At 37.9% G+C, this 20,690-nt stretch overlaps 5 protein-coding genes across 9 annotated transcripts; 3 read left to right on the top strand and 2 right to left on the bottom strand.

Annotated features, from left to right (window-relative positions):
• LOC104700933 (RING-H2 finger protein ATL11-like) lies at nt 1,043-3,617 on the top strand. Of its 3 annotated transcripts, none has more exons than XM_019227627.1 (2): nt 1,043-2,075; nt 2,992-3,617. In XM_019227627.1, exons 1-2 carry the CDS (start codon nt 1,256-1,258, stop codon nt 3,396-3,398), a joined length of 1,227 nt encoding a protein of 408 aa, XP_019083172.1. In that variant the 5' UTR covers nt 1,043-1,255; the 3' UTR covers nt 3,399-3,617. The 3 variants fall into 3 exon arrangements, with proteins under 3 accessions (XP_019083172.1, XP_019083171.1, XP_010414840.1); XM_019227626.1 differs by having other exon boundaries at nt 1,044-2,090; nt 3,007-3,617; XM_010416538.2 differs by lacking the exon at nt 2,992-3,617 and having other exon boundaries at nt 1,045-2,701.
• On the top strand, nt 2,752-6,009 carry LOC104700934 (hydroxypyruvate reductase-like). Of its 2 annotated transcripts, none has more exons than XM_019227628.1 (10): nt 2,752-2,965; nt 3,882-4,011; nt 4,268-4,412; nt 4,524-4,651; nt 4,777-4,848; nt 4,944-5,061; nt 5,143-5,240; nt 5,379-5,420; nt 5,512-5,724; nt 5,812-6,009. In XM_019227628.1, exons 2-10 carry the CDS (start codon nt 3,901-3,903, stop codon nt 5,878-5,880), a joined length of 996 nt encoding a protein of 331 aa, XP_019083173.1. In that variant the 5' UTR covers nt 2,752-2,965; nt 3,882-3,900; the 3' UTR covers nt 5,881-6,009. The 2 variants fall into 2 exon arrangements, with proteins under 2 accessions (XP_019083173.1, XP_010414841.1); XM_010416539.2 differs by lacking the exon at nt 2,752-2,965 and adding an exon at nt 3,605-3,777.
• LOC104700935 (receptor-like protein kinase HSL1) lies at nt 5,905-10,825 on the bottom strand. 2 transcript variants are annotated; one of them, XM_019227625.1, is made up of 5 exons: nt 10,369-10,825; nt 9,326-9,519; nt 6,836-9,078; nt 6,541-6,749; nt 5,905-6,452 (listed from the first exon to the last, which is right to left on the bottom strand). In XM_019227625.1, exons 2-5 carry the CDS (start codon nt 9,440-9,442, stop codon nt 6,091-6,093), a joined length of 2,931 nt encoding a protein of 976 aa, XP_019083170.1. In that variant the 5' UTR covers nt 9,443-9,519; nt 10,369-10,825; the 3' UTR covers nt 5,905-6,090. The 2 variants fall into 2 exon arrangements, with proteins under 2 accessions (XP_019083170.1, XP_010414844.1); XM_010416542.2 differs by lacking the exons at nt 9,326-9,519; nt 10,369-10,825 and having other exon boundaries at nt 6,836-9,291.
• LOC104700932 (E3 ubiquitin-protein ligase RNF170-like) lies at nt 14,195-17,760 on the bottom strand. Its single transcript, XM_010416537.2, has 7 exons — nt 17,559-17,760; nt 17,003-17,163; nt 15,757-16,377; nt 15,009-15,199; nt 14,749-14,850; nt 14,580-14,631; nt 14,195-14,490 (listed from the first exon to the last, which is right to left on the bottom strand). The coding sequence occupies exons 3-7, from the start codon at nt 15,845-15,847 to the stop codon at nt 14,378-14,380; spliced, it is 549 nt and encodes a 182-aa protein (XP_010414839.1). The 5' UTR covers nt 15,848-16,377; nt 17,003-17,163; nt 17,559-17,760; the 3' UTR covers nt 14,195-14,377.
• Nucleotides 18,333-20,488, top strand: LOC104700931 (patellin-3). The gene is made up of 4 exons (XM_010416535.2): nt 18,333-19,397; nt 19,546-19,670; nt 19,757-19,907; nt 20,045-20,488. Exons 1-4 carry the CDS (start codon nt 18,444-18,446, stop codon nt 20,291-20,293), a joined length of 1,479 nt encoding a protein of 492 aa, XP_010414837.1. The 5' UTR covers nt 18,333-18,443; the 3' UTR covers nt 20,294-20,488.

The raw sequence follows: 20,690 nt of genomic DNA, 5'->3' as shown, positions 1-20,690 counted from the left end.
ATATTATTAAATCTTATGATCTTAAACATGTTCTCCTAATAACTAGCTTTTTAACAACAGATCTTAACTACTGATCTTACATTATTTCACTATATCTTTATTCTAAGAACACCATAATTAGTTCTCTCATTTTTTTTACCTATGATCTTAACAACTGATCTAACATTATTTTCACTATATATTTAATCTAAGAACACAAAAAAAAGTTCTTCCATTAATGATGCCCTTATAGGTTCGAATTGAGGGAACATCTGTTTTTTTTATCACATATCCAATCAGTATCCCATTGAAATAGAGGCTCTAAAGTCTAAAAACCTTTTATCATTTTTATAGATAATCTACAACAACGAGATGCAGCCTATAGACTTATTCCCTAGTATACATAAGAAGTTCATAACCTATAATTGGAAAACGACGTGATGACGACATGGGACGACGCACGATGCGAAGACAAATTAGTGATCACTTTCACGTATTAAATTTATTTTGTTCGTCAACGTGAATCTTTCATGCGTGATTGCGCTATAAACCCATAGTGCATAATGCAAAATTCTCTGCCAGACATACAACTTTTAAAAACTTATTTGACCAAATGGCCACCATCTCACACACCCCACTGGTTTTATCTAGCGGTTACCATAATGGTTTTATACGATACAGCAAAATCTCTGTAATGACATTATTGTTCCATATATCGAGTTGATTCACTTATATTATTGTTCGTTTAAAATATTTAAAGGCATTGATTGACATTAAAACTGAGATAAGCTCAAATATTTTGGAATTTAGGAAGGAACTGCAAAACTACGTAGAAATTAGAAACTAAACAATTATAGAACCATCACATTAACAACAAATCTTTGCGATATTTGCACTAACCGGTTGCTTCGTTGAAAGATACATCCCAACTTCTTGACGGAAACATCACAATCACATCATATATTTTAAACAAATCTGTTAATAAAATATTCATTAGTTATGCCGTCAACATAAAAAACCAAAAACATATTCATGTATATGATGCATCATCTTTTAAATAGTGCCATGGTTCAAACTTCAAAGTCAACCTACCAACCCACAAACCGTTTGCAACCATTGAGCAACCTCAAATCACATTGTCTCTTTATGTTCCTAAAGTTTTGATGAGTTCATATCATATCCACTTACTTTGATCATACCTAATAAGAAAAAGAAATATATAGACAAGGTTATTGTTTTTTTTTTCATTGCATGGACCGACGAAAGTTTGGTCCTCATGAACACCAAAGGTATAATTAATCTCAACCGTTCAATCATCGGTGGTCATGATGATCATGGCTCCGTCCTCCAACTACTCCTCCTTTTTCTACTCCTATTCTCCAACCACGGGGGCTTTCAAATCGCCGCGGGTCAAGCCACTCCCGGCGGTTCAGACGTTACCGGGGACAGCTCTCGGTTTGACCCAACCATGGCAATACTCATGATCATCCTCGTCAGCATCTTCTTCTTTCTCGGGTTTTTCTCCGTCTACATCCGAAGATGTCTCGAGCGAGTCATGGGGATGGACTACGGAAACTCCGACGATGCCGCTAACTGGCTTACCCTGAACCGTCAACCGGCGCGTGGGCTGGACGCGTCGGTCATCGAGACGTTTCCTACTTTCCAATACTCAACCGTGAAGACGCTAAGGATCGGTAAAGAAGCGCTCGAGTGTCCTGTTTGCTTAAACGAGTTCGAAGACGATGAAACGCTACGTTTGATACCTAAATGCTGCCACGTGTTCCATCCTGGTTGCATTGACGCTTGGCTCCGCTCTCACGCTACGTGTCCTCTCTGCCGCGCTGATCTTATTCCCGTACCGGGCGAATCTATAATTCAGATACCCGATTTAACCAACGATCCTGCCGGTTCTGATCCGACCGGTGATCGGATTAGAGTTTTGGGTTCACCAGACGCGCGGTTGCTTGATTCAGTGGCGTTGACCTGTAACCAGAGCATGCCACGTAGGTCAATGTCTACCGGATGGAGTTTAGCCGGAATATTTACCAATCCTGATTGGACCGGTCAACATTTGCAAAATCTCGACCGGTTCACACTTAAATTACCGCAAGATATTCACAACAAGATACTGCATCCCAGCCTTTCAAAAGGCCACGCGGCGTTACCGCAGGTAATGAGTTCAGCGAGAGGCTACAGAACCGGAAGCTTAGGAAGCGAGCGAAACTATTTCTATGAACGGTTCGACCACCAAGATGGCCGGTTAGACCGTAGACCATTCTCGATAACTCCTCCGTACCGGACAGGCTCGATCAATAATAGCACGTCTCCTCCAGACGGCAGTAGCGACCAGGTGCATGCTGGTTCACCCAAAAGTTTGCTTCTAGCGATGAAATCACCGTTCGATCGGTTGTTTCTTGGAAAGAACAACAACAACAACAACGTTGGTGAACGTTCGTCGGATCACCTTCGTTCCGGCGATGCTACTCCGTCACATACTGTGTAAATTGGTTATTAAGAACGTCTCTTGTACATAATTTTTGTTTTTTTCTGCATTCTTCGTTTTCGGTTTTTCAAACGTTACGTTACGGAACAATCGAGCATACGAGGTCCAGTTCTGTTTTTTTTTTTCTTTCCCAATTTCATTAGGGTTTAATATGATATTTTATGAAATGTTGGGGTTAAATTGTAATAAACTATTTATACGGAAAACGTATTGAAATTATGTAAAAGTCTTGATCAAAGTATACAATAAGCGTTTGCAAAATTGTGTGTCTGATGAGAGTGATGACGATTATGTACAATATCGCCAAAGCTACCTTACGAAACAGGAACTCAAGCTTCGCTTCGCTACTCTACTCTCTCCAGGCTCGTTCTATCTCCAGGTGAATCAAAAAAAAATTCAACCTTTGTTCTCGAATCTTAACGGCTTCACTATGAATTTGTAGATCTATTACATCAATTTGGATGTTTTGTGATGTTGGTTCAGGCAAAGTAAGCCCGAGNGGTTCACACTTAAATTACCGCAAGATATTCACAACAAGATACTGCATCCCAGCCTTTCAAAAGGCCACGCGGCGTTACCGCAGGTAATGAGTTCAGCGAGAGGCTACAGAACCGGAAGCTTAGGAAGCGAGCGAAACTATTTCTATGAACGGTTCGACCACCAAGATGGCCGGTTAGACCGTAGACCATTCTCGATAACTCCTCCGTACCGGACAGGCTCGATCAATAATAGCACGTCTCCTCCAGACGGCAGTAGCGACCAGGTGCATGCTGGTTCACCCAAAAGTTTGCTTCTAGCGATGAAATCACCGTTCGATCGGTTGTTTCTTGGAAAGAACAACAACAACAACAACGTTGGTGAACGTTCGTCGGATCACCTTCGTTCCGGCGATGCTACTCCGTCACATACTGTGTAAATTGGTTATTAAGAACGTCTCTTGTACATAATTTTTTTTTTTTTCTGCATTCTTCGTTTTCGGTTTTTCAAACGTTACGTTACGGAACAATCGAGCATACGAGGTCCAGTTCTGTTTTTTTTTTTCTTTCCCAATTTCATTAGGGTTTAATATGATATTTTATGAAATGTTGGGGTTAAATTGTAATAAACTATTTATACGGAAAACGTATTGAAATTATGTAAAAGTCTTGATCAAAGTATACAATAAGCGTTTGCAAAATTGTGTGTCTGATGAGAGTGATGACGATTATGTACAATATCGCCAAAGCTACCTTACGAAACAGGAACTCAAGCTTCGCTTCGCTACTCTACTCTCTCCAGGCTCGTTCTATCTCCAGGTGAATCAAAAAAAAATTCAACCTTTGTTCTCGAATCTTAACGGCTTCACTATGAATTTGTAGATCTATTACATCAATTTGGATGTTTTGTGATGTTGGTTCAGGCAAAGTAAGCCCGAGAGAATGGTTGAGACAAATGAGATGAATGTAACTCGTGTTCTATGTTGCGGTCCTTATTTTCCTGATGCCTGCAATTTCACCAGAGAATATTTGCAACCTTACCCTTTTGTTCAGGTTTGAACTATTTTGATTTCTTTCTAAAGTCTACCAATTAGTAAAGTTGAAAACTTTAACTTTACTCTCCTAGACTAGTTTATTGTTGTGTAGGTGCTACTGTTTAAGATTTGGTTTTTTAAACTGTGTAAATTAAGCTCCTTTATACTGTGTAGGACCGTGTGTAAGAATCCTTTGTTGGTGTTATTGTAGTGAAAGTTCTTATTTTGAGATGGTTGTTGTTTATTTTTTTGATGCTTTGGTTTGGTTCATATAGGTCGATATTGTCCATTACCGTGATGTCCCGGAGGTTATAAAGAAGTATCATATATGTGTGGCAATGACGATGAAAATGGATTCATATATTATATCTCGAGCGAGCAAGATGAAGCTTATTATGCAGTATGGTGTTGGTCTTGATGGTATCTGTCTCTGTTTTCTTATGCATTATTAATACATGATTAAGCTCAAGTATTATACCTCATAGACGGACCGTTTATTTACATTTTTTTCATGTAATTTACTTCTGGCAGGTGTTGACATTGATGCTGCAACTAAACATGGGATTAAGGTGGCTAGAATTCCCAGTGAGGGTACTGGAAATGCAGCATCTTGTTCTGAAATGGCTATATATCTTATGCTGGGCCTTCTGAAGAAACAGGTGGCTTATTTATTTGATTTGCCTCTGTATGGTTCCATTAGTATATCTCTTAATTCCCCAAGTGTTAGTTCTGATATTGCTTTCTTAGTTATAATTCATTCGTACGGTATGCTATTTTATTGCAGAACGAAATGCAAGTATCTCTGAGAAGCAGACTACTTGGAGAACCAACCGGTGACACGCTTCTCGGTAAAACAGTGAGTCTCAGTGTGTCAGTGTCTTAAATATGCATTCGGTATCTTTGGTATGTATCCCTTCAAAAAAGGTTTTCTTCTTTGTTTCTATTATTCAGGTTTTTATCTTAGGATATGGAAACATTGGAATAGAGCTGGCTAAACGGTTGAAGCCATTTGGGTCGAGAGTAATAGCCACGAAAAGAAGCTGGCCTGCTTCTATCACTGACTCAGACTGTATGGGCTCTCTGTTAACTCCTCTGTTTGCCTTGACAACCCCATCCTGAGGTCTAGTAATTTGTTAACTTGTATCTTCAGCCACTCTTCTTGATGAGAAAGGTAGTCATGAAGACATTTATACATTCGCGGGCAAAGCTGATATAGTTGTTGTTTGTTTGAGGCTCAACAAAGAAACGGTAAGCATCTCCTTCATTATAAACTTGTCAAGTACATGAATATATTATATATGCAAGAGCTGTTTTGGTGCTGAAAACATCTTGAAATTATTATATATATTGACTATAGTTTCTAAATGATGATCTTATAACTCTCAGGCGGAGGTCGTAAACAAGAAGTTCATATGTTCAATGAAAAAGGTGATTACCCGGGGCTATCCAATACGAAAAGAAACGAGTTTGATTAGATTGTGATGACTGATGACTGTTGATATCTCTTTTGATGTGTCAGGGTGCTTTTCTTGTAAATATTGCCCGAGGTGGTCTGATCAACTATGAATCAGCTTACCAGAATCTGGAGTCCGGTCATCTAGGAGGCCTTGGAACTGACGTGGCATGGTCTGAGCCATTTGATCCAAACGATCCCATCTTGAAGTTTAAAAACGTTATTATAACACCTCACGTCGCTGGGGTTACCGAATATTCATATAGGTCGATGGCCAAGGTAAACTATCCAAGAAAGATCCACTCCTTTTGATACGTCATTTGGTTTGGATATGGATTCTAAACTCTTACTGTTTGTAAAATATAGATTGTGGGAGACCTCGCTCTTCAGTTGCATGAAGGGCTTCCTCTCACTGGAATCGAAATCGTCAATTGATGAGTTTGCAAATTCGTCATAATGTGAATTAACTATATAGTTTATTATGTTTACTGAAGAACTTAATCCATGTCTCTTTATGATAACTCTTAGACATTTCACTGCAAATTTATAAATATGAAAAAACTAGTCTCTCGAGTTTTAAACAAACCCATACTCTTGTGAACAGGTAACCAACTTAACCCGTCTATTATAACTAATTTAACTAACCTATACTGTAATCTTCCCTGTTCTGTCAAGAGAATTGGAAACGCAGGGATCAGCATCGTCAAGCTTTCTCACAACCTCTCTCATGCTCGGTCTGAGATTCGGGAGCTTTGTAGTGCAGAGGAGACCCATCTTCAGAACTCTAATCATGCTTTCTTCTACGTAAGACGACAAAACTTGCTTGTCCAAGACGTTTCGGAGGTTCCTCCGATCTTGTTGAATCTGTGAGTAGACATAGTCAACAATGTCTTTCCCCTCTCCAAACTTATCTTCCATCGGCCGAAGACCGGTAACTAGCTCTAGAAGAACCACACCGAAGCTGTATACGTCACTCTTCTCCGTCGCCTTGAAGGAGTAAGCCAACTCTACAGTCATCACATCACATCACAACAAAAAAGAATCAGTTCCAGTTATCATCATGTGAGGCAAAGTTGAAAGAAAGGCAAAACTCACCGGGAGCCATATAGCCATGAGTTCCAGCAACACAGCTCCATTCGTATCCCTTGTCTGCAACTTTAGCAACTCCAAAGTCTGCAATTTTCGACTCGTAGTCTCCATCAAGCAAGATGTTGCTCGACTTAATATCTCTGTGAATGATCGGTGGACAACAATCATGATGCAAATACGTGATTCCTTTAGCCGCACCCACTGCGATTTTGTATCTGTTTATTGACAAAGAAGAGGCAAAACAGTTATAGATGATCCATAACTTGAACCATTTGAAATGGTTAGAGAACAAAACATTTACCTCTTGTACCAATCCAGTTCCGGCAATCCACCTTTGATAGTCTGACGAAGAGCATGATACAAGTTCCCATTCTCCATAAACTCAAACACCAAATAGCTAGAACCTCTTCCAACTAGACAAGCGTAGAGCTTCAACACGTTTCTATGTCTGATCTTCCCAAGAATCTCCATTTCCGCAACAGAGACCTCTGTTCCATCAACTTGTTCATCTCCTCCTCTCCGCAACCACTTAACCGCCACTGTCCCGCGACCCTTTTTCAAATCAACACGGTACACTTTTCCCGCGCTTCCAGCTCCAATCACATGATCTTCATCCAACCTACATATCTCCTCAGCATCAAGCTCCATCTGATGGAAAGACGCGATCTTCCATTTCGCATCCGCCTTGCTAACATCTCCGTTTTCTGATTCAAGCTCACGTATCTTCGCCACTCTGTAACGCAACGCTAACAAACCAGTCACAAGCACTACCACAACAATCGCTAGAGACAAGAACAAGAGTGTTCCGTCCAGTGAACCATTCCTCCGTACATGTTGGTAGCCACTGCAAACACTAAGCCCCAAGTTCTGACTTGTTTTGGTGCTTTGGCTATCAACACAAAGCTTCTCGTTATTAGTGAACGCGGTGGATCCTCCCACCGCTAAAAGATCCGGTGGTATTCTTCCTGAAAGTTGATTTTTAGACAAATCGATGAAACTCAGCTTCAACTTCACAAGACTCGCCGGTATCTCACCCGTTAGCCTGTTCCCTGAGAAGTCCAACGAGTTTAAAGAAGCAACCTGAGATAAACTATTCGGTATCTCTCCAGTCAACAAGTTCTTGGCAAGATTCAGATCAACAAGTTTGACACAACGCGTCAACCCAAGAGGGATAGATCCTGTTAACGAATTGTTTTCAAGATGAAGAGATGACAACTCTTTCAACTCCCCCACTTCTGTCGGAATGTCCCCGGAAAAGTTGTTGTCGCTCAGATAAATCCTCTCTATATTGATCAGTTTACCAAGTTCACGAGGAATCTTGCCGGAGAATCTATTGTTCTGCAAAATGAGCTGGCTCAGTTCCGTTGAACGTCCGATCACCGGAGAAATCTCTCCCGTGAGTTCGTTATCGCTGAGATCAATCATCTTAGCAAGTGGTAGATCCCAAAACCCTTCAACAACATGACCGCTTAGACGATTCTTGTTAATCCTTAGTCTCAAGAGAGACTTACACTCGGCGTATGATCTCGGAATCTCGCCGGAGAAATCGTTCTGCAAGGCGAGCAAGAATAGTAGTTTCTTGTTTTGGCATAAGAATCTTGGAAACGGACCTGTGAACAAGTTCTCGGATATATCAACCGTGTCCAACGGCGAGAACTTGCCGATATTAACAGGGAAGTCACCGGAGAAGTTGTTTCTGTAAATGGAAAGAGAAGTGAGGTGAAGAAGGTCGCCGAAACCAGGAGGGAACTCGCCGGTAAATTTGTTTTCATGGCAGTGGAAAACTCTGAGCTCTTTCAAGATTCCGAGTTCTTGAGGTAAAGAACCGTTTAGCTGATTAGAAGAAACATCGAACTCGCGTAAACGAGTCAAGTTCCTTATCTCCGGAGGGATTTCACCGGTTAATCTGTTGTTGAACAGCTCGATCTTGGTGAGGTTTACTAATCTTGTGATCAAGACTGGGAAATCACCGGAAACTGCGTTGTTGGCGATGTCGAAAGTGTCGAGACCGTTGAGATCAAAGATGGAGTTTGGAATCTGTCCTGTCAAGTTGGAGCGAGCTAAGAAGAGCCAAGTGAGTTTCTTTAAACGTCCAAGACTCTCTGGAATCGTACCTTCGTAGTAGTGGTTGTTGCCGAGACCGAGAGATACCAACTGAGTCATATTCCCAATCCAGCTTTGGAACTCTCCGGTGAGAAAGTTCCCGGAGATGTCGAGAATCTCTAAGGTTTTTAGAGGAGAAAGGTTTGGGATTGTTCCGGAGAGCCGGTTTGAGGTGAGATTGAGGACTTTGAGGTTTGTGCAGTTGGTTATCTCCGGCGGGATTGTTCCGGAGATGAAGTTGGAAGGAAGTGATAACGTAGTTAGCTTTGTGAGAGCTGAGATTGATGGAGAAATGGTTCCCGAGAGGTTTGCGTTGGCTAGAGATATACCGGTGACTTCGCCGGAGATCGGATCACAGGTGACGCCGCGAAAAACGCAAGGGGAATCGGATGGTTTCCAAGATTGTAGAACGTTGTGAGGGTCTTCGAGGCGGTTTTTGAAGCGAAACAGAGCTTGTTTCTCAACCGTCGATTCTACATTTGGCGGGAAAGTTGATAGGAGGAGTGTGACGACCACAATGGTCATCATGTCACGTCGGAGGTCCGGTCTTCTTGACATTTTACGGTGATATCTAAGGCCAAGGGTCAAGTCGCAGCTTAGGCCTTCATCATGGTTGATGGACTGTAATCACTCACCTACATAGAAAAATATATGAAAAATCAACAAGCCAAAAGCATTACATATTTCNCCGGAACAGAGCTTGTTTCTCAACGGTCGATTCTACATTTGGCGGGAAAGTTGATAGGAGGAGTGTGACGACCACAATGGTCATCATGCCTCGTCGGAGGTCCGGTCTTTTTGACATTTTACGGTGACTTCCAAGGCCAAGGCTCAAGTCGCAGCTTAGGCCTTCATCATGGTTGATGGACTGTAATCACTCACCTACATTAGAAAAATATATGAAAAATCAACAAACCTTACATATTTCTCTTGATAGTATCATCCACTCAGGGACTCACTTTAAAAATAGATTAAAAAATAACAGTGGGATACAGACAATTTAATAGGAAAATATATCAATGTCTATGTGGGATGGTAATTGTATTATATTGATTTTGCCAATTGTGTTTGTGTGTATTTTTTATATTCCGTACATGCATATATGAATTATTAATTATTATTATGCGATATTAATGATGATTTTGTAAAAAAATGGGGTCACATGATTCTTTCATAATTTTCTATAATTAATAAATAAATTTTGTAATATTTATAGATTAGGTATAAAACAATCATTTCTATCTCAAAAAACTGATTGGTTATACAAGGAATATATAATTATATGTAAATGGACAGATTAGGTACTAAAACATACACAAACTCCATAAGTGAGCTTTGAAGGTACTCATTATAGTGCAGAAAGTTATTTTTATTTTTCTGTTATATGACTAATTAAACAATTTGGTTTGAAAGCAAATGATCTATCTTTCACTCTCTCCTTCTAAAATCTGTGAATAGAAGAAACTTAAAAAGCATTGAACTTTTACTGAAAAAAAAATAAAAAAATAAAGAAGAACCCAACATTGAGTATAGATTAAGGATTAATGATTAAAAGTAATTATGTTATTAGTACAACTACTAACTTATACATTTGAAAGTTTGAAATTCATAGTAACTTTTTTCACAGAATCTATCCTTTAAAGAAAACAAAAATTGTGAGGCATAAAGATTCAAAACATAAAACCAAGACAAAAGCAACAAATTAAACAAAAGATTAATGAAGATATGTACCTAATAAAAGTGGAAAACAATCCAGAGTCTCTCAGGTTATGATGAAGGCAAATTTGTGAGGGGATTCAAAGAAACAGAATCCAAAACAGGGATGAAAAGATTTTGATTTGTTTCCAGAGACCTTTTTGTTGTGATTTTCTTGGACCACTTTCTAGGAAAAGATCTCTAGGTAACAACAAAAAGCACAAGAAGTTTTGATCTCGAGGGGATTGCTTCGATTATCAACTGATGTGTACGTAGATAACTTGAATGAGGAATAATAAACTAAAAATCACTTTTGTTTCTCTCAAAAGAACAATTACAGAGAAAGATGTCTCCAAGAAATTACGAGAGAAAGAGAGAGAGAGACTGATCAGAGAAGATGGAGAGAAGAAGAGAGAGGAAGAGACAAGAGAGGAGTTGTCGTTGAGACTTGGAGCCAAAAAGGTTTCATCATTTATCTAATCGACTACTCTCCTTCTCTCACCATACAATTCATGTTTCGTGAATATTATTAATAAATGTTTTAAAAGTTTAATAAAAAAAAAATCATCTGACTAATACTGATTTTGACATATGTTGTGATGATCTTTCTTAATTGTCCGATTCTATAGTTAGTTAGTACAAAAGAAAACCCAACGGTGCATATAGTTTAATTTTTATATCAAACAACAGAGATTGACCTTTTTTTAAGAAAAACAAAAAAAAAAAGCAAAATAGTTTCATCGATGTAAAAATATAATAAGTGGAGACTTATTGTAATAAACTTTATTCGTCGTCTGGAAAATATTCTTATATAGTTTGTGTTTTTGTGATAACGATTAATAATCCTATTTGGAATTAGTAACAACAACTACTAGTAGTATATTTCCAAAAAGTATAATACGTGAAACATTTACATTCATATTGTAGTTCCTACTGCTACTAATGGTAACAAGAAACTATGGCAGTAGTTGAAAACTTGTAGAAACCAAAAATGAAGCTTATTAGAGCTATAATGAAGAACGAATCGAATTGATCCATATATAATATATTGTTAGGCAGATAAAAAGAACCATTTGGTTGGTTTCTTATATATGTACTGTTAATATTCCATTATAGCCTGGCAAAAAAGATTAAAGAACCTAAGAAATAAAAGGGAAATGAAATTGTTGTTGCGTGGATTACCCTTTTAAGTGAAGTTTGATAAGAATCGTCTAACCGCATCAATATCCTTTTCTTTCTATATTCCTCGATCTCTCTCTAATAATTGGTATCCTCTTTGATCTGAATCAATTCTAAATTATCTCCAATTTTCTATCACACAATTTAGTTTATTATGAAAACTAATCATTGGTTATTCTCTTTCTTATAGATATCGAAGAATGCCTATGACATAGTTTAACAAAAGTTACAACTTAATTAAATGATTTAACTAACTAGGAAAAATAGATTACGATTAGGAAAATAGTATATATAAAACAAAAATATAAAAATATTCGATGAAATCTTTCTTAGCAATACAAAAATAATATATGGTAATATTACTATCCATATTATCGTTTTCCTTATGTAATTTTGTTTTCATGATTACTCTATTGGATTATTCAAGCGTACACACCTGATCGAAGTTACCAATTATAGTAATAGTCCTTTAGAGAGTTATTATTTATCATACATGATATTTTTATATATTTTTACGACAATATGATATTTCTTATTTTATCGAAAAAGATCTAAGATAACTATTTCAAAGTGAGACAATCCACGAGAAAGAAATCAGAGAAAATAAAAATTTATATTAAAAAAAAAAGACAATAATTGTAGGAGAAACACTAAAAAGAACCTCTCCCCATACTATTTGGCCAAAATCAATAATGGTACTAGTATATTTGATAATCAATAATAATTTTGTTTACGTAAATGATTTTTAATGAAACACTAATGTATATAAAACGTTGCATTATATTTATAGAGTCCAATGTATGAAATTTGATAGTTTTCAGTGTTTTTGCTCTATACATAACACATCAGTATTTTTGCTCTATACTTACAGTACTTTCTAGCTAGTTTAAAATTTAAATTAGAGAATGCTGTATTGGCCGTGAGGAAGTTACCTACTAATAAATTATCTTGCGATATGTAGTAGGTGTCGGTTTAATGGGAAGAGATACGGCTTAATAAACAACTATGCAAGTGAGAATCAACGAAAGATCTTGGATTTGGATGTTGACTTCCCCAGCTGTATCCCTTCCCCTTTCTCATTTGGGTCCTTTCTTCGCCCAGTCTCTTTCCATATGACAAAAAAAATTCTATTGGTGAGACATTTGAGAAGTTTAAAGTTAATGTCACTAGATACAAACACTAGACTATATTTTACTCATTCATCTTGGACTAAAACATTATTTTTGTATACTATACTTAGATATTCATTAAAAGATCGACACTTTACAAAAGTTCACGAAACTTTTATCTCGATATCAATCTACAGAATTACAACAATACAGAGTACAGTGATCCTTACAAACATATACATACATCAAGTGAAGGTGTGTTTCCGTTAGAACATTTTTTTTGTGTACCAAAATAATGAAATATATGTTCATATTCTATCAAACATAACATTGAATTGTTGAGGTCTCAGTTTGAAGAATAGCTAAGCTAATAGTGAGAGTAGGTCCTGAAGGTAGCTAATAATAATATAAATATTTACAATAATGTAAACGTGGGTGTCTATAATTTGTCGAGTAGGACCGTCCAGCAATGATAATAATATTGATCGGACGAGAGAAGCTGATAAGAAGAGCATATATGTCCTCCATACCTGTATATAATAACTCAACGTCACGTCAAAACATTATTATACATTTGTTCACAAGACAAGAAGATTATGCAACTTCATGGGCAATTTTGCGTATTTTACTATTTATATACTTTTGTGTAATACCCCATAACACCAAATTCAACTCCTTTAACATTCTTTTTGTTTCTTTCTGAAAATGTGTTTGCCTTAAAGTGACAAGGGATGCTAATGAAGCTGAATGATGAAGAAGAAAAATAAGCGAGAATTTGGTAACCAGTGCATTTATATTAATTTGATGGCCAGGACAAACATTTTGAAGATGGATTTAGGCGTTGGGTTCTCAGTGGAGCAACGTCAATTTCGGAACATCACATGAAAAAGATGAGTCTATCACGCGTATGTGTTTTTGGGTGTATACATGTGAATAGAATCCACGAGCTGTACGTGTCTACGCACGTGTGACCGTGTTAAGACAAAAAAATTGTGGTTCTATCTTGTGGTCCACTCATCTATGACACATTGTGTTGTCTCTCTATGAATGGAAAATGTGTTCAACGGTTCAACACTAGGGAGACTACTAATGGCAAGTCCACTTTTAGTTTTGGGCGAAACCATCAAAAAGACCTTTTGAAAATAACCTAAATTTTATACGTAGCTGAAACTTGTGGACCAGTAGTTTACCCATTGATTCTTGAAATACCAAAAAAAAAAGAATCAATTGCAAAGTTGCGTGTGAGGAATTCCTAATGAACTACTTAAATCTACAAAACATCAGTTTTGGCCAATAGAGATTATGAGATTCAACTATCAACGAATGTGAAGATCGTAATAACCCGTGAAGACTTTTCAGCAGCTACTGAGTTAAATTAAAACCTATCACGGTTTAGAAACGAGGACCACTCAATTACTGATCTGTGGCTGCTGAGAGAATTGAGATTGAAATAAATTTTCTGTTCCAGTCGTATGATGCCATCACCATCACCCATCTCAGGGTTTCTCAGTCAAATGGTCAAAACCATAATTAACAAATTTGAGTGGAAGGGTCAAAAAGACTAGCGTAGAGGAAGCGGTAGGAAGATGATTGATATATGGTTCAAACCTTTTTTTGTGCTGTGATCCTACCATCACACATTTCAGTTTTCCTTAGCCAAACAGAACAATTGTGTATTTGTAAAGAGAAGGGATAAACACACAAGAAAAGGTAAGCACATCTCTTAAGTGTGACACAAAACGAAAACATTCTTTGATTTACGAACCGGCATGACGGAAGTAGAGAACCGAGCGGTACAGGGCAGCAACATGGAGGAAACAAATCAGGGCTATGAGTAGATCATCAAGCAAACCGACTATCCCCAAAACTCCTATAAGAAATTAGATAAAGAAAGGATTTGTGAGAAGACAGTGAGACAAAACTAAGATAGGATATTCTGGGATTAGAAAGATGAATCACCTTCTGGAATGATATCTATTGGACTGATTATGTAAATAGCACTGAGAAACATCTGCATCCAATGCAAAGAAACTGTGTTAGTCCCAGCAGTTTAACTCCACACGGAACAGTAACAACTTAAAACATGAATAATCTTTGTAAACAGAGAGAGATCAAGGTCGAACTTAACTGCGATATAAACCCGAGCCCGAATCACAAGTGGAAGCGTTCTTTGTGGATCCATCATTTCTCGCAACAACCTTCGTAGTAAGAAGGGAAGGTCTTGCATCCTCTGCCAAGTAATAAGGAATTCCTTATGAGAGATTTGACATTACAGCTCTAAATATTTCGAGTTAAACCAAACTTATCTGGATTCATTCCATGGATCTCTTATCTATCCAAAAAGTTCAAAACAAAGAAACTTTAAAACACAGAGATAGAAAGACACACCTGAAGTAAACTACTTGAATGCCCGCCAAAGAGTCGGTTGTACGTTTCAAGCTTACCAAGAACCTCCGCAACTGAACGGTCTCTGATTGTGTCCTCTGAAGGAACCAGTAAACTAATTGGACGACGACACAAGGGGCATTTACATGGCAGTAATGTAGATCCATGCGTCCACACCAGCATAATGCAATCTCCTAAACATAAATTGAAAAAGAGTTAGAGAGAAAGAACAACCCAAAAAAAAAAATCTCCCCATGCTGCAAATGCAATGGAACTGTGAACATGAAGAACACACAAACCACAAAGATCATTTGCCTCACAAACTCAGGGTAAACAAAACACACAGAATCGACCATAAAGAGATTGAAACCAAGATACAAAGTAAAGGCTATGTAGATAAAGGTCCAAAAACTCTGAAACCACAGAGTCAACCCACATACAAGAATCTGTTAAAGCAGAGAGAGGGTTAACAAAAATTGTTAAAAGTTTGGAAATTTAAGGATTTAGGATAAATCCCAGCTGAAATAATCATATTTCATTCCAAATTCTGCAGTTGGATTCTAAAATGCAAAACGATCAGGATAGAGCTCGTAGGCAATAACGGTTAATAACGGATAAGTTCAGGTCAAAATCGTCCGATCTCATTGAACCGACTTAGCAAAAACACAAGAGAAACCTAATCAAGATACTAAGGAAAATAAAAAAGACTGGTAAGGATTGATTTAAGGAGAGAGAGAGAGAGAGTGGTGACCGCAGAACCAATGGGAGCAATTGGCTTGACAAGGAGCGGTGAAGTGGGAATGACATATCGAACAAAGATCGTTCTCCGGTGGACTATTCATCTCTGACTCTTTTGAGTTTCTTCTTCTTCTTCTTCTTCTTCTTCTTCTCCTCTTCGTCGTCGTCAATGATTACGTGCTCGCAGGCTTTTTGTTTAGTCGGTGACTATGGCGGTCCATCGGAACTCGGATTGGTTCGCTCTTTTTTTAGTTAGCAACTTCTTCGCATGTAGGACCGACCGGTTATTTCCGGTTTTGCAAATTTTCAACGCGGAAGAGAACGACAACGTTTGGCTTGTGAATAACAGAAAAAGAAACGAAGGACGCCCAAATCAGAGTAAACCAACCTTTTTGATGTAACATCTTGAATTTAGTTGTTCAAAACCACTGTGAGTGAGAGATAGAACAATTTTTTTAAAAAGGAAGGTGTTTACATGTGAAATCATTTAAATCACTTGTCCTTGCAGGTTTAAGGAAACAATTTAACAATCATTGCGTGATTCAAAAGCTCTCTGTTTCAAGATACCCAGATCTTTGCATGCGTTTACTAACTTCCGCTTTTATAGTCATTTATTTGTCTACTCGTCCGCAGCCTGCAACAAGAAGTACATAAGATTTGATTGGTCAGAGATAAACCAGACGAACGGTATCTATATCTTTACTCAATGGACACTGATCATTAATGAACCATTAGGAGGTCTGCACCTGCCACGCATCAGCCATCACCCACATTCAAAACTAAATTTATCCTTCTACTTTTTGTTGTTGTTGTTTTATTCTACTTAAATCGCACATTACAAATTTGTGGAAATTAATAATGGAAGTTGCCAGTCCTGGAAGTTGCAAGAGAGAACTGCTTTTGTACCAAAGTTACCACTATATGCAAAGAAGGGTAGAAACCTAAGCTCCATATGTTGTATTCACCAATCTTTAGTTCAATAGCAATCACTACGAAAACAGCTAGTCATGTATTTGTTTTTATCTAATGGGAAAACCACAACACTGTCACTATGAACAATGCTCAGAATGTGGAATTTAGCGACCCCTGCTCGATTTACTATTACTGTCACAACCATAAGCAAAGATATTTGGTTCTTCTATCCTTCAGCTACACTCAAAACCTTTGCTTCTTCCTAGTATCAGTTTTGTACCCAAACTAATATAATGTATTGATTCCCTCAAAACAAATGCCATATAACAAAAGAGATTACAACTAACCTGAGATACAGAAGTCTCAGTAGTAGTAGTACTCTAGGGAGCTGCGAAATTGGCTGAAGGCGAAGAAGGTGCGTCGAAAGAACGAGAGCAATCAGTGTAAGCAGAGCCAATACCGATTCCAGCACCCAAAGCTATCGATGCCCATCTTGTCACAGGACTCCCTTAACAAATCAGAAACCAGATTATGATATATATATACCAAACTATGTCTAAGGGGAATGAATACTAACTCAAACAACAACTGCGACAACATATGATTCAAACTAGAGAAATTAAACACTCTTAAAACCCTATTTAATCTGTGTATTTCGTTCAACTCATTCTCAGAATCTAACTCCGTAATCACACTATCTAATCCTCAAACAATCACAAGTTATCAGAATACGACTCAAACAACAATTGGGAAAATTATATGATTTCGAAATTGGGGGAATCAAACACTCTATACCCTAAGTAATCATACTAAGAATCTGACTACGTATCAATTCTGAAAACAGATAAAAAGAGTTATCAGAAGACTAGAATCGAGTAATAAGGGGATAATGAAACACCGAACTGAAGAGAAGAAGACCGGCGAATGCGCCGCCGAGGGAAGAGTAAACGAAGCGGCGGACGGTGAGATCGATACATGCGTCCCACTTAGCATTCACATCGTACTCCGGTGGCACAGTTTCCTTTTTCTCTGTCATATCTTCTTCTTCCGATTGATTTGGTCGCTCTCCGAGATTTTTTTTTCTTCTTCCGTTTGTTCGTGAAGTTTCCTTTCTCAGCCTTTTTACACACAAGAAACTTGGGCTTCTAATTGGGCTCACTTGATTACACAGTATCACTATTAGACCCAACCCATTTTTTTAAACTTTACATTCGATTGTGTTTTTTTTTTTTTTTTTCTGTTTGGTGAGAGACTGAAAATAAATAGTATTTACAGAGAGACAAAATAGAAGAATTTTTTACAGTGTTTGATAGATACGTGGAGGCGGTGTCAGGTACGTCAAAAGAAACAAACGAAGATATATATAACCAAAAATATGAAATTTTCACGTGGATCTGTTTTGTTTTTATTCTTCTTTCAAAAAAATTAACAAAGGCATTATTCGTGAATTATCATTGGATTCCAATTTCAGCCGGATTGTTTTGTCTTTGTCACTCTAAAACAAGAAAATGAATCAATGTTTAATATATATATATATACTTTTAATTAAAAAATTAAAAAATCAAACCACAGTTGAACTAGTGTCGCATACTGTAAATGTCGCATGCTGACGACAACAACAAAAACAAAACAAAACAACCCGGTTCAATCGGCGTGACCAATATACCCTTTTGTACTTCGACTAGTCTCATCATGTAATCAACAATGCTATAAACCCAAAACTCAATCTGGCCCAAATTAGGAACAATCACAGAACAGAACAAAGACGGCAAAGTAAAAAAAAAAAACATGGCGGAGGAACCTATTACCACCACCACCACCACTCTCGTTACACCGGAAAAGGAACCATCATCAGAAGCATCTGCCTCTACTCAAGAAGTCCTACCGAAAGAAACCGAAGCTCCGAAGAGTGTGACTGAGACTGATCTACCGGAAACGGCCACCAAGCCGGAAGAGCATCATCCCCCGACGGTTACACAAACAGAAACTGCGTCGACGGAGAAAAAAGAGCTCGGAGACGAAGAAGCATCGAAGAAGGAAGTAGCTGAAGAGAAGAAGAATATGATTCCACTGAATCTTGGTTCATTCAAAGAAGAAAGCAGCAAACTTTCCGATCTATCGGACTCCGAGAAGAAGTCACTCGACGAACTCAAGCGTCTCGTGCGAGATGCTTTAGACAATCACCAATTCGGCTCAACACCTAAACCCGAAGACGCCGCTAACACCACCACACCAGAAGAAGTCAAGATTTGGGGAATCCCGTTACTGGAAGACGATAGAAGCGACGTCGTTCTGCTGAAGTTCCTTAGAGCTAGGGATTTCAAAGTGAAAGACTCGTTGGCTATGCTCAAGAACACGATTAAGTGGAGAAGAGAGTTCAAGATCGATGAACTGGTCGAGGAAGATCTCGTGGATGATCTTGACAAGGTTGTGTTTATGCATGGACATGACCGAGAAGGTCACCCTGTGTGTTATAATGTCTATGGTGAGTTTCAGAATAAGGAGCTTTACAACAAGACGTTTTCTGATGAGGAGAAGAGGAGAAATTTCTTGAGGACTAGGATTCAGTTCTTGGAGAGGAGTATTAGGAAGCTTGATTTTAGCTCTGGTGGGGTTTCTACTATTTTTCAGGTTAATGATATGAAGAACTCACCTGGATTAGGGAAGAAAGAGCTTAGATCGGCTACTAAGCAAGCTGTTGAGTTGCTTCAAGACAATTACCCTGAGTTTGTCTTCAAACAGGTATACATTCTAGATTGGTTTCCTTAGGATCTGTACTTATGGAACAAGGAACATGGTTCTGCTTGTTCTGTTTTATTGTCTTTCATTGGTATCTGAGCATCTTGTCTTTTGGCCCTTTTTACTAAGGCATGATTGAATTTTGTTTCAGGCTTTTATCAATGTTCCTTGGTGGTACCTTGTGTTTTACACTGTGATTGGTCCGTTCATGACACCACGATCAAAGAGCAAGCTAGTGTTTTCTGGTCCTTCAAGTTCTGCTGAAACCCTCTTCAAGTAACTTTAGAAATATTTTTATTGAGCCTTTACTTAAACCATTTATGTTTAGTCTCTTAACTCTGTTTGGAAAATGTGGACTGTAGATATATTTCACCCGAGCAAGTTCCTGTACAGTACGGAGGGTTGAGTGTGGATCCTTGTGACTGCAATCCAGACTTTTCGTTGGAAGATGCAGCTTCAGAGATCACTGTTAAGCCCGGAACAAAACAAACTGTTGAGATCATAATCTATGAGGTTAGTCTTGTCCTTATAACAGCAATATCCAGTTCTCAAAACATTTAACAATTGCAAGTTGAAACCAAAGGTCATCATTAAGTCATGATGCTTAGTAAAATCCTGTGAAGTCTGATTTCAAGTTGTTGTTGGCGCAGAAATGTGAACTTGTGTGGGAGATAAGGGTAATTGGATGGGAAGTGAGCTACAAAGCAGAGTTTGTGCCAGAAGAGAAAGATGCTTACACGGTGGTTATACAAAAACCGAGGAAGATGAGACCATCCGATGAACCGGTGTTAACCCATAGCTTCAAAGTGAACGAGCTTGGTAAGGTTTTACTCACAGTAGACAACCCAACCTCTAAAAAGAAGAAGCTCGTTTACAGGTTCAATGTCAAACCTCTCTAAATCTTTCCAAACTTTTTTTAAATTTACAAAAAAGTGTTTGTTTCTAGACTTTTGTTTTTCTTTAAACAGAAGTGAGATACGTCTTATGTGTGGTTGTTGTATATGTGGGAGTGTTTGCTTTATCATCATATATCATGTAATTTATGTGTGGTTTATAATACAATGGAGCTGCTGCATCTTTTGCTCTTGTAATCATTTGAGGAGAATAAAATTTACATGACTTTCTGAAATAAATATTTCTTTTTAAAAAAAAATCTCAACCAATTTATTGATTGTGTCTGTTTATGAAATCAACTGTATACGTCTTATTAGGTGTCGTGCAAACATCAAGTGTATAAATCACGAGGTTTATTATATATTCAATTTCACTTCAAATAAAAGATTCGTAAAGGCTGTT

The sequence above is a fragment of the Camelina sativa genome, chromosome 7 (assembly GCF_000633955.1).
Source record: "Camelina sativa cultivar DH55 chromosome 7, Cs, whole genome shotgun sequence".
NCBI classification, from domain to species: Eukaryota; Viridiplantae; Streptophyta; class Magnoliopsida; order Brassicales; family Brassicaceae; genus Camelina; species Camelina sativa.
Note: the sequence above shows the minus strand (reverse complement) of the source record. Positions and strands in the feature narration are given on the sequence as shown.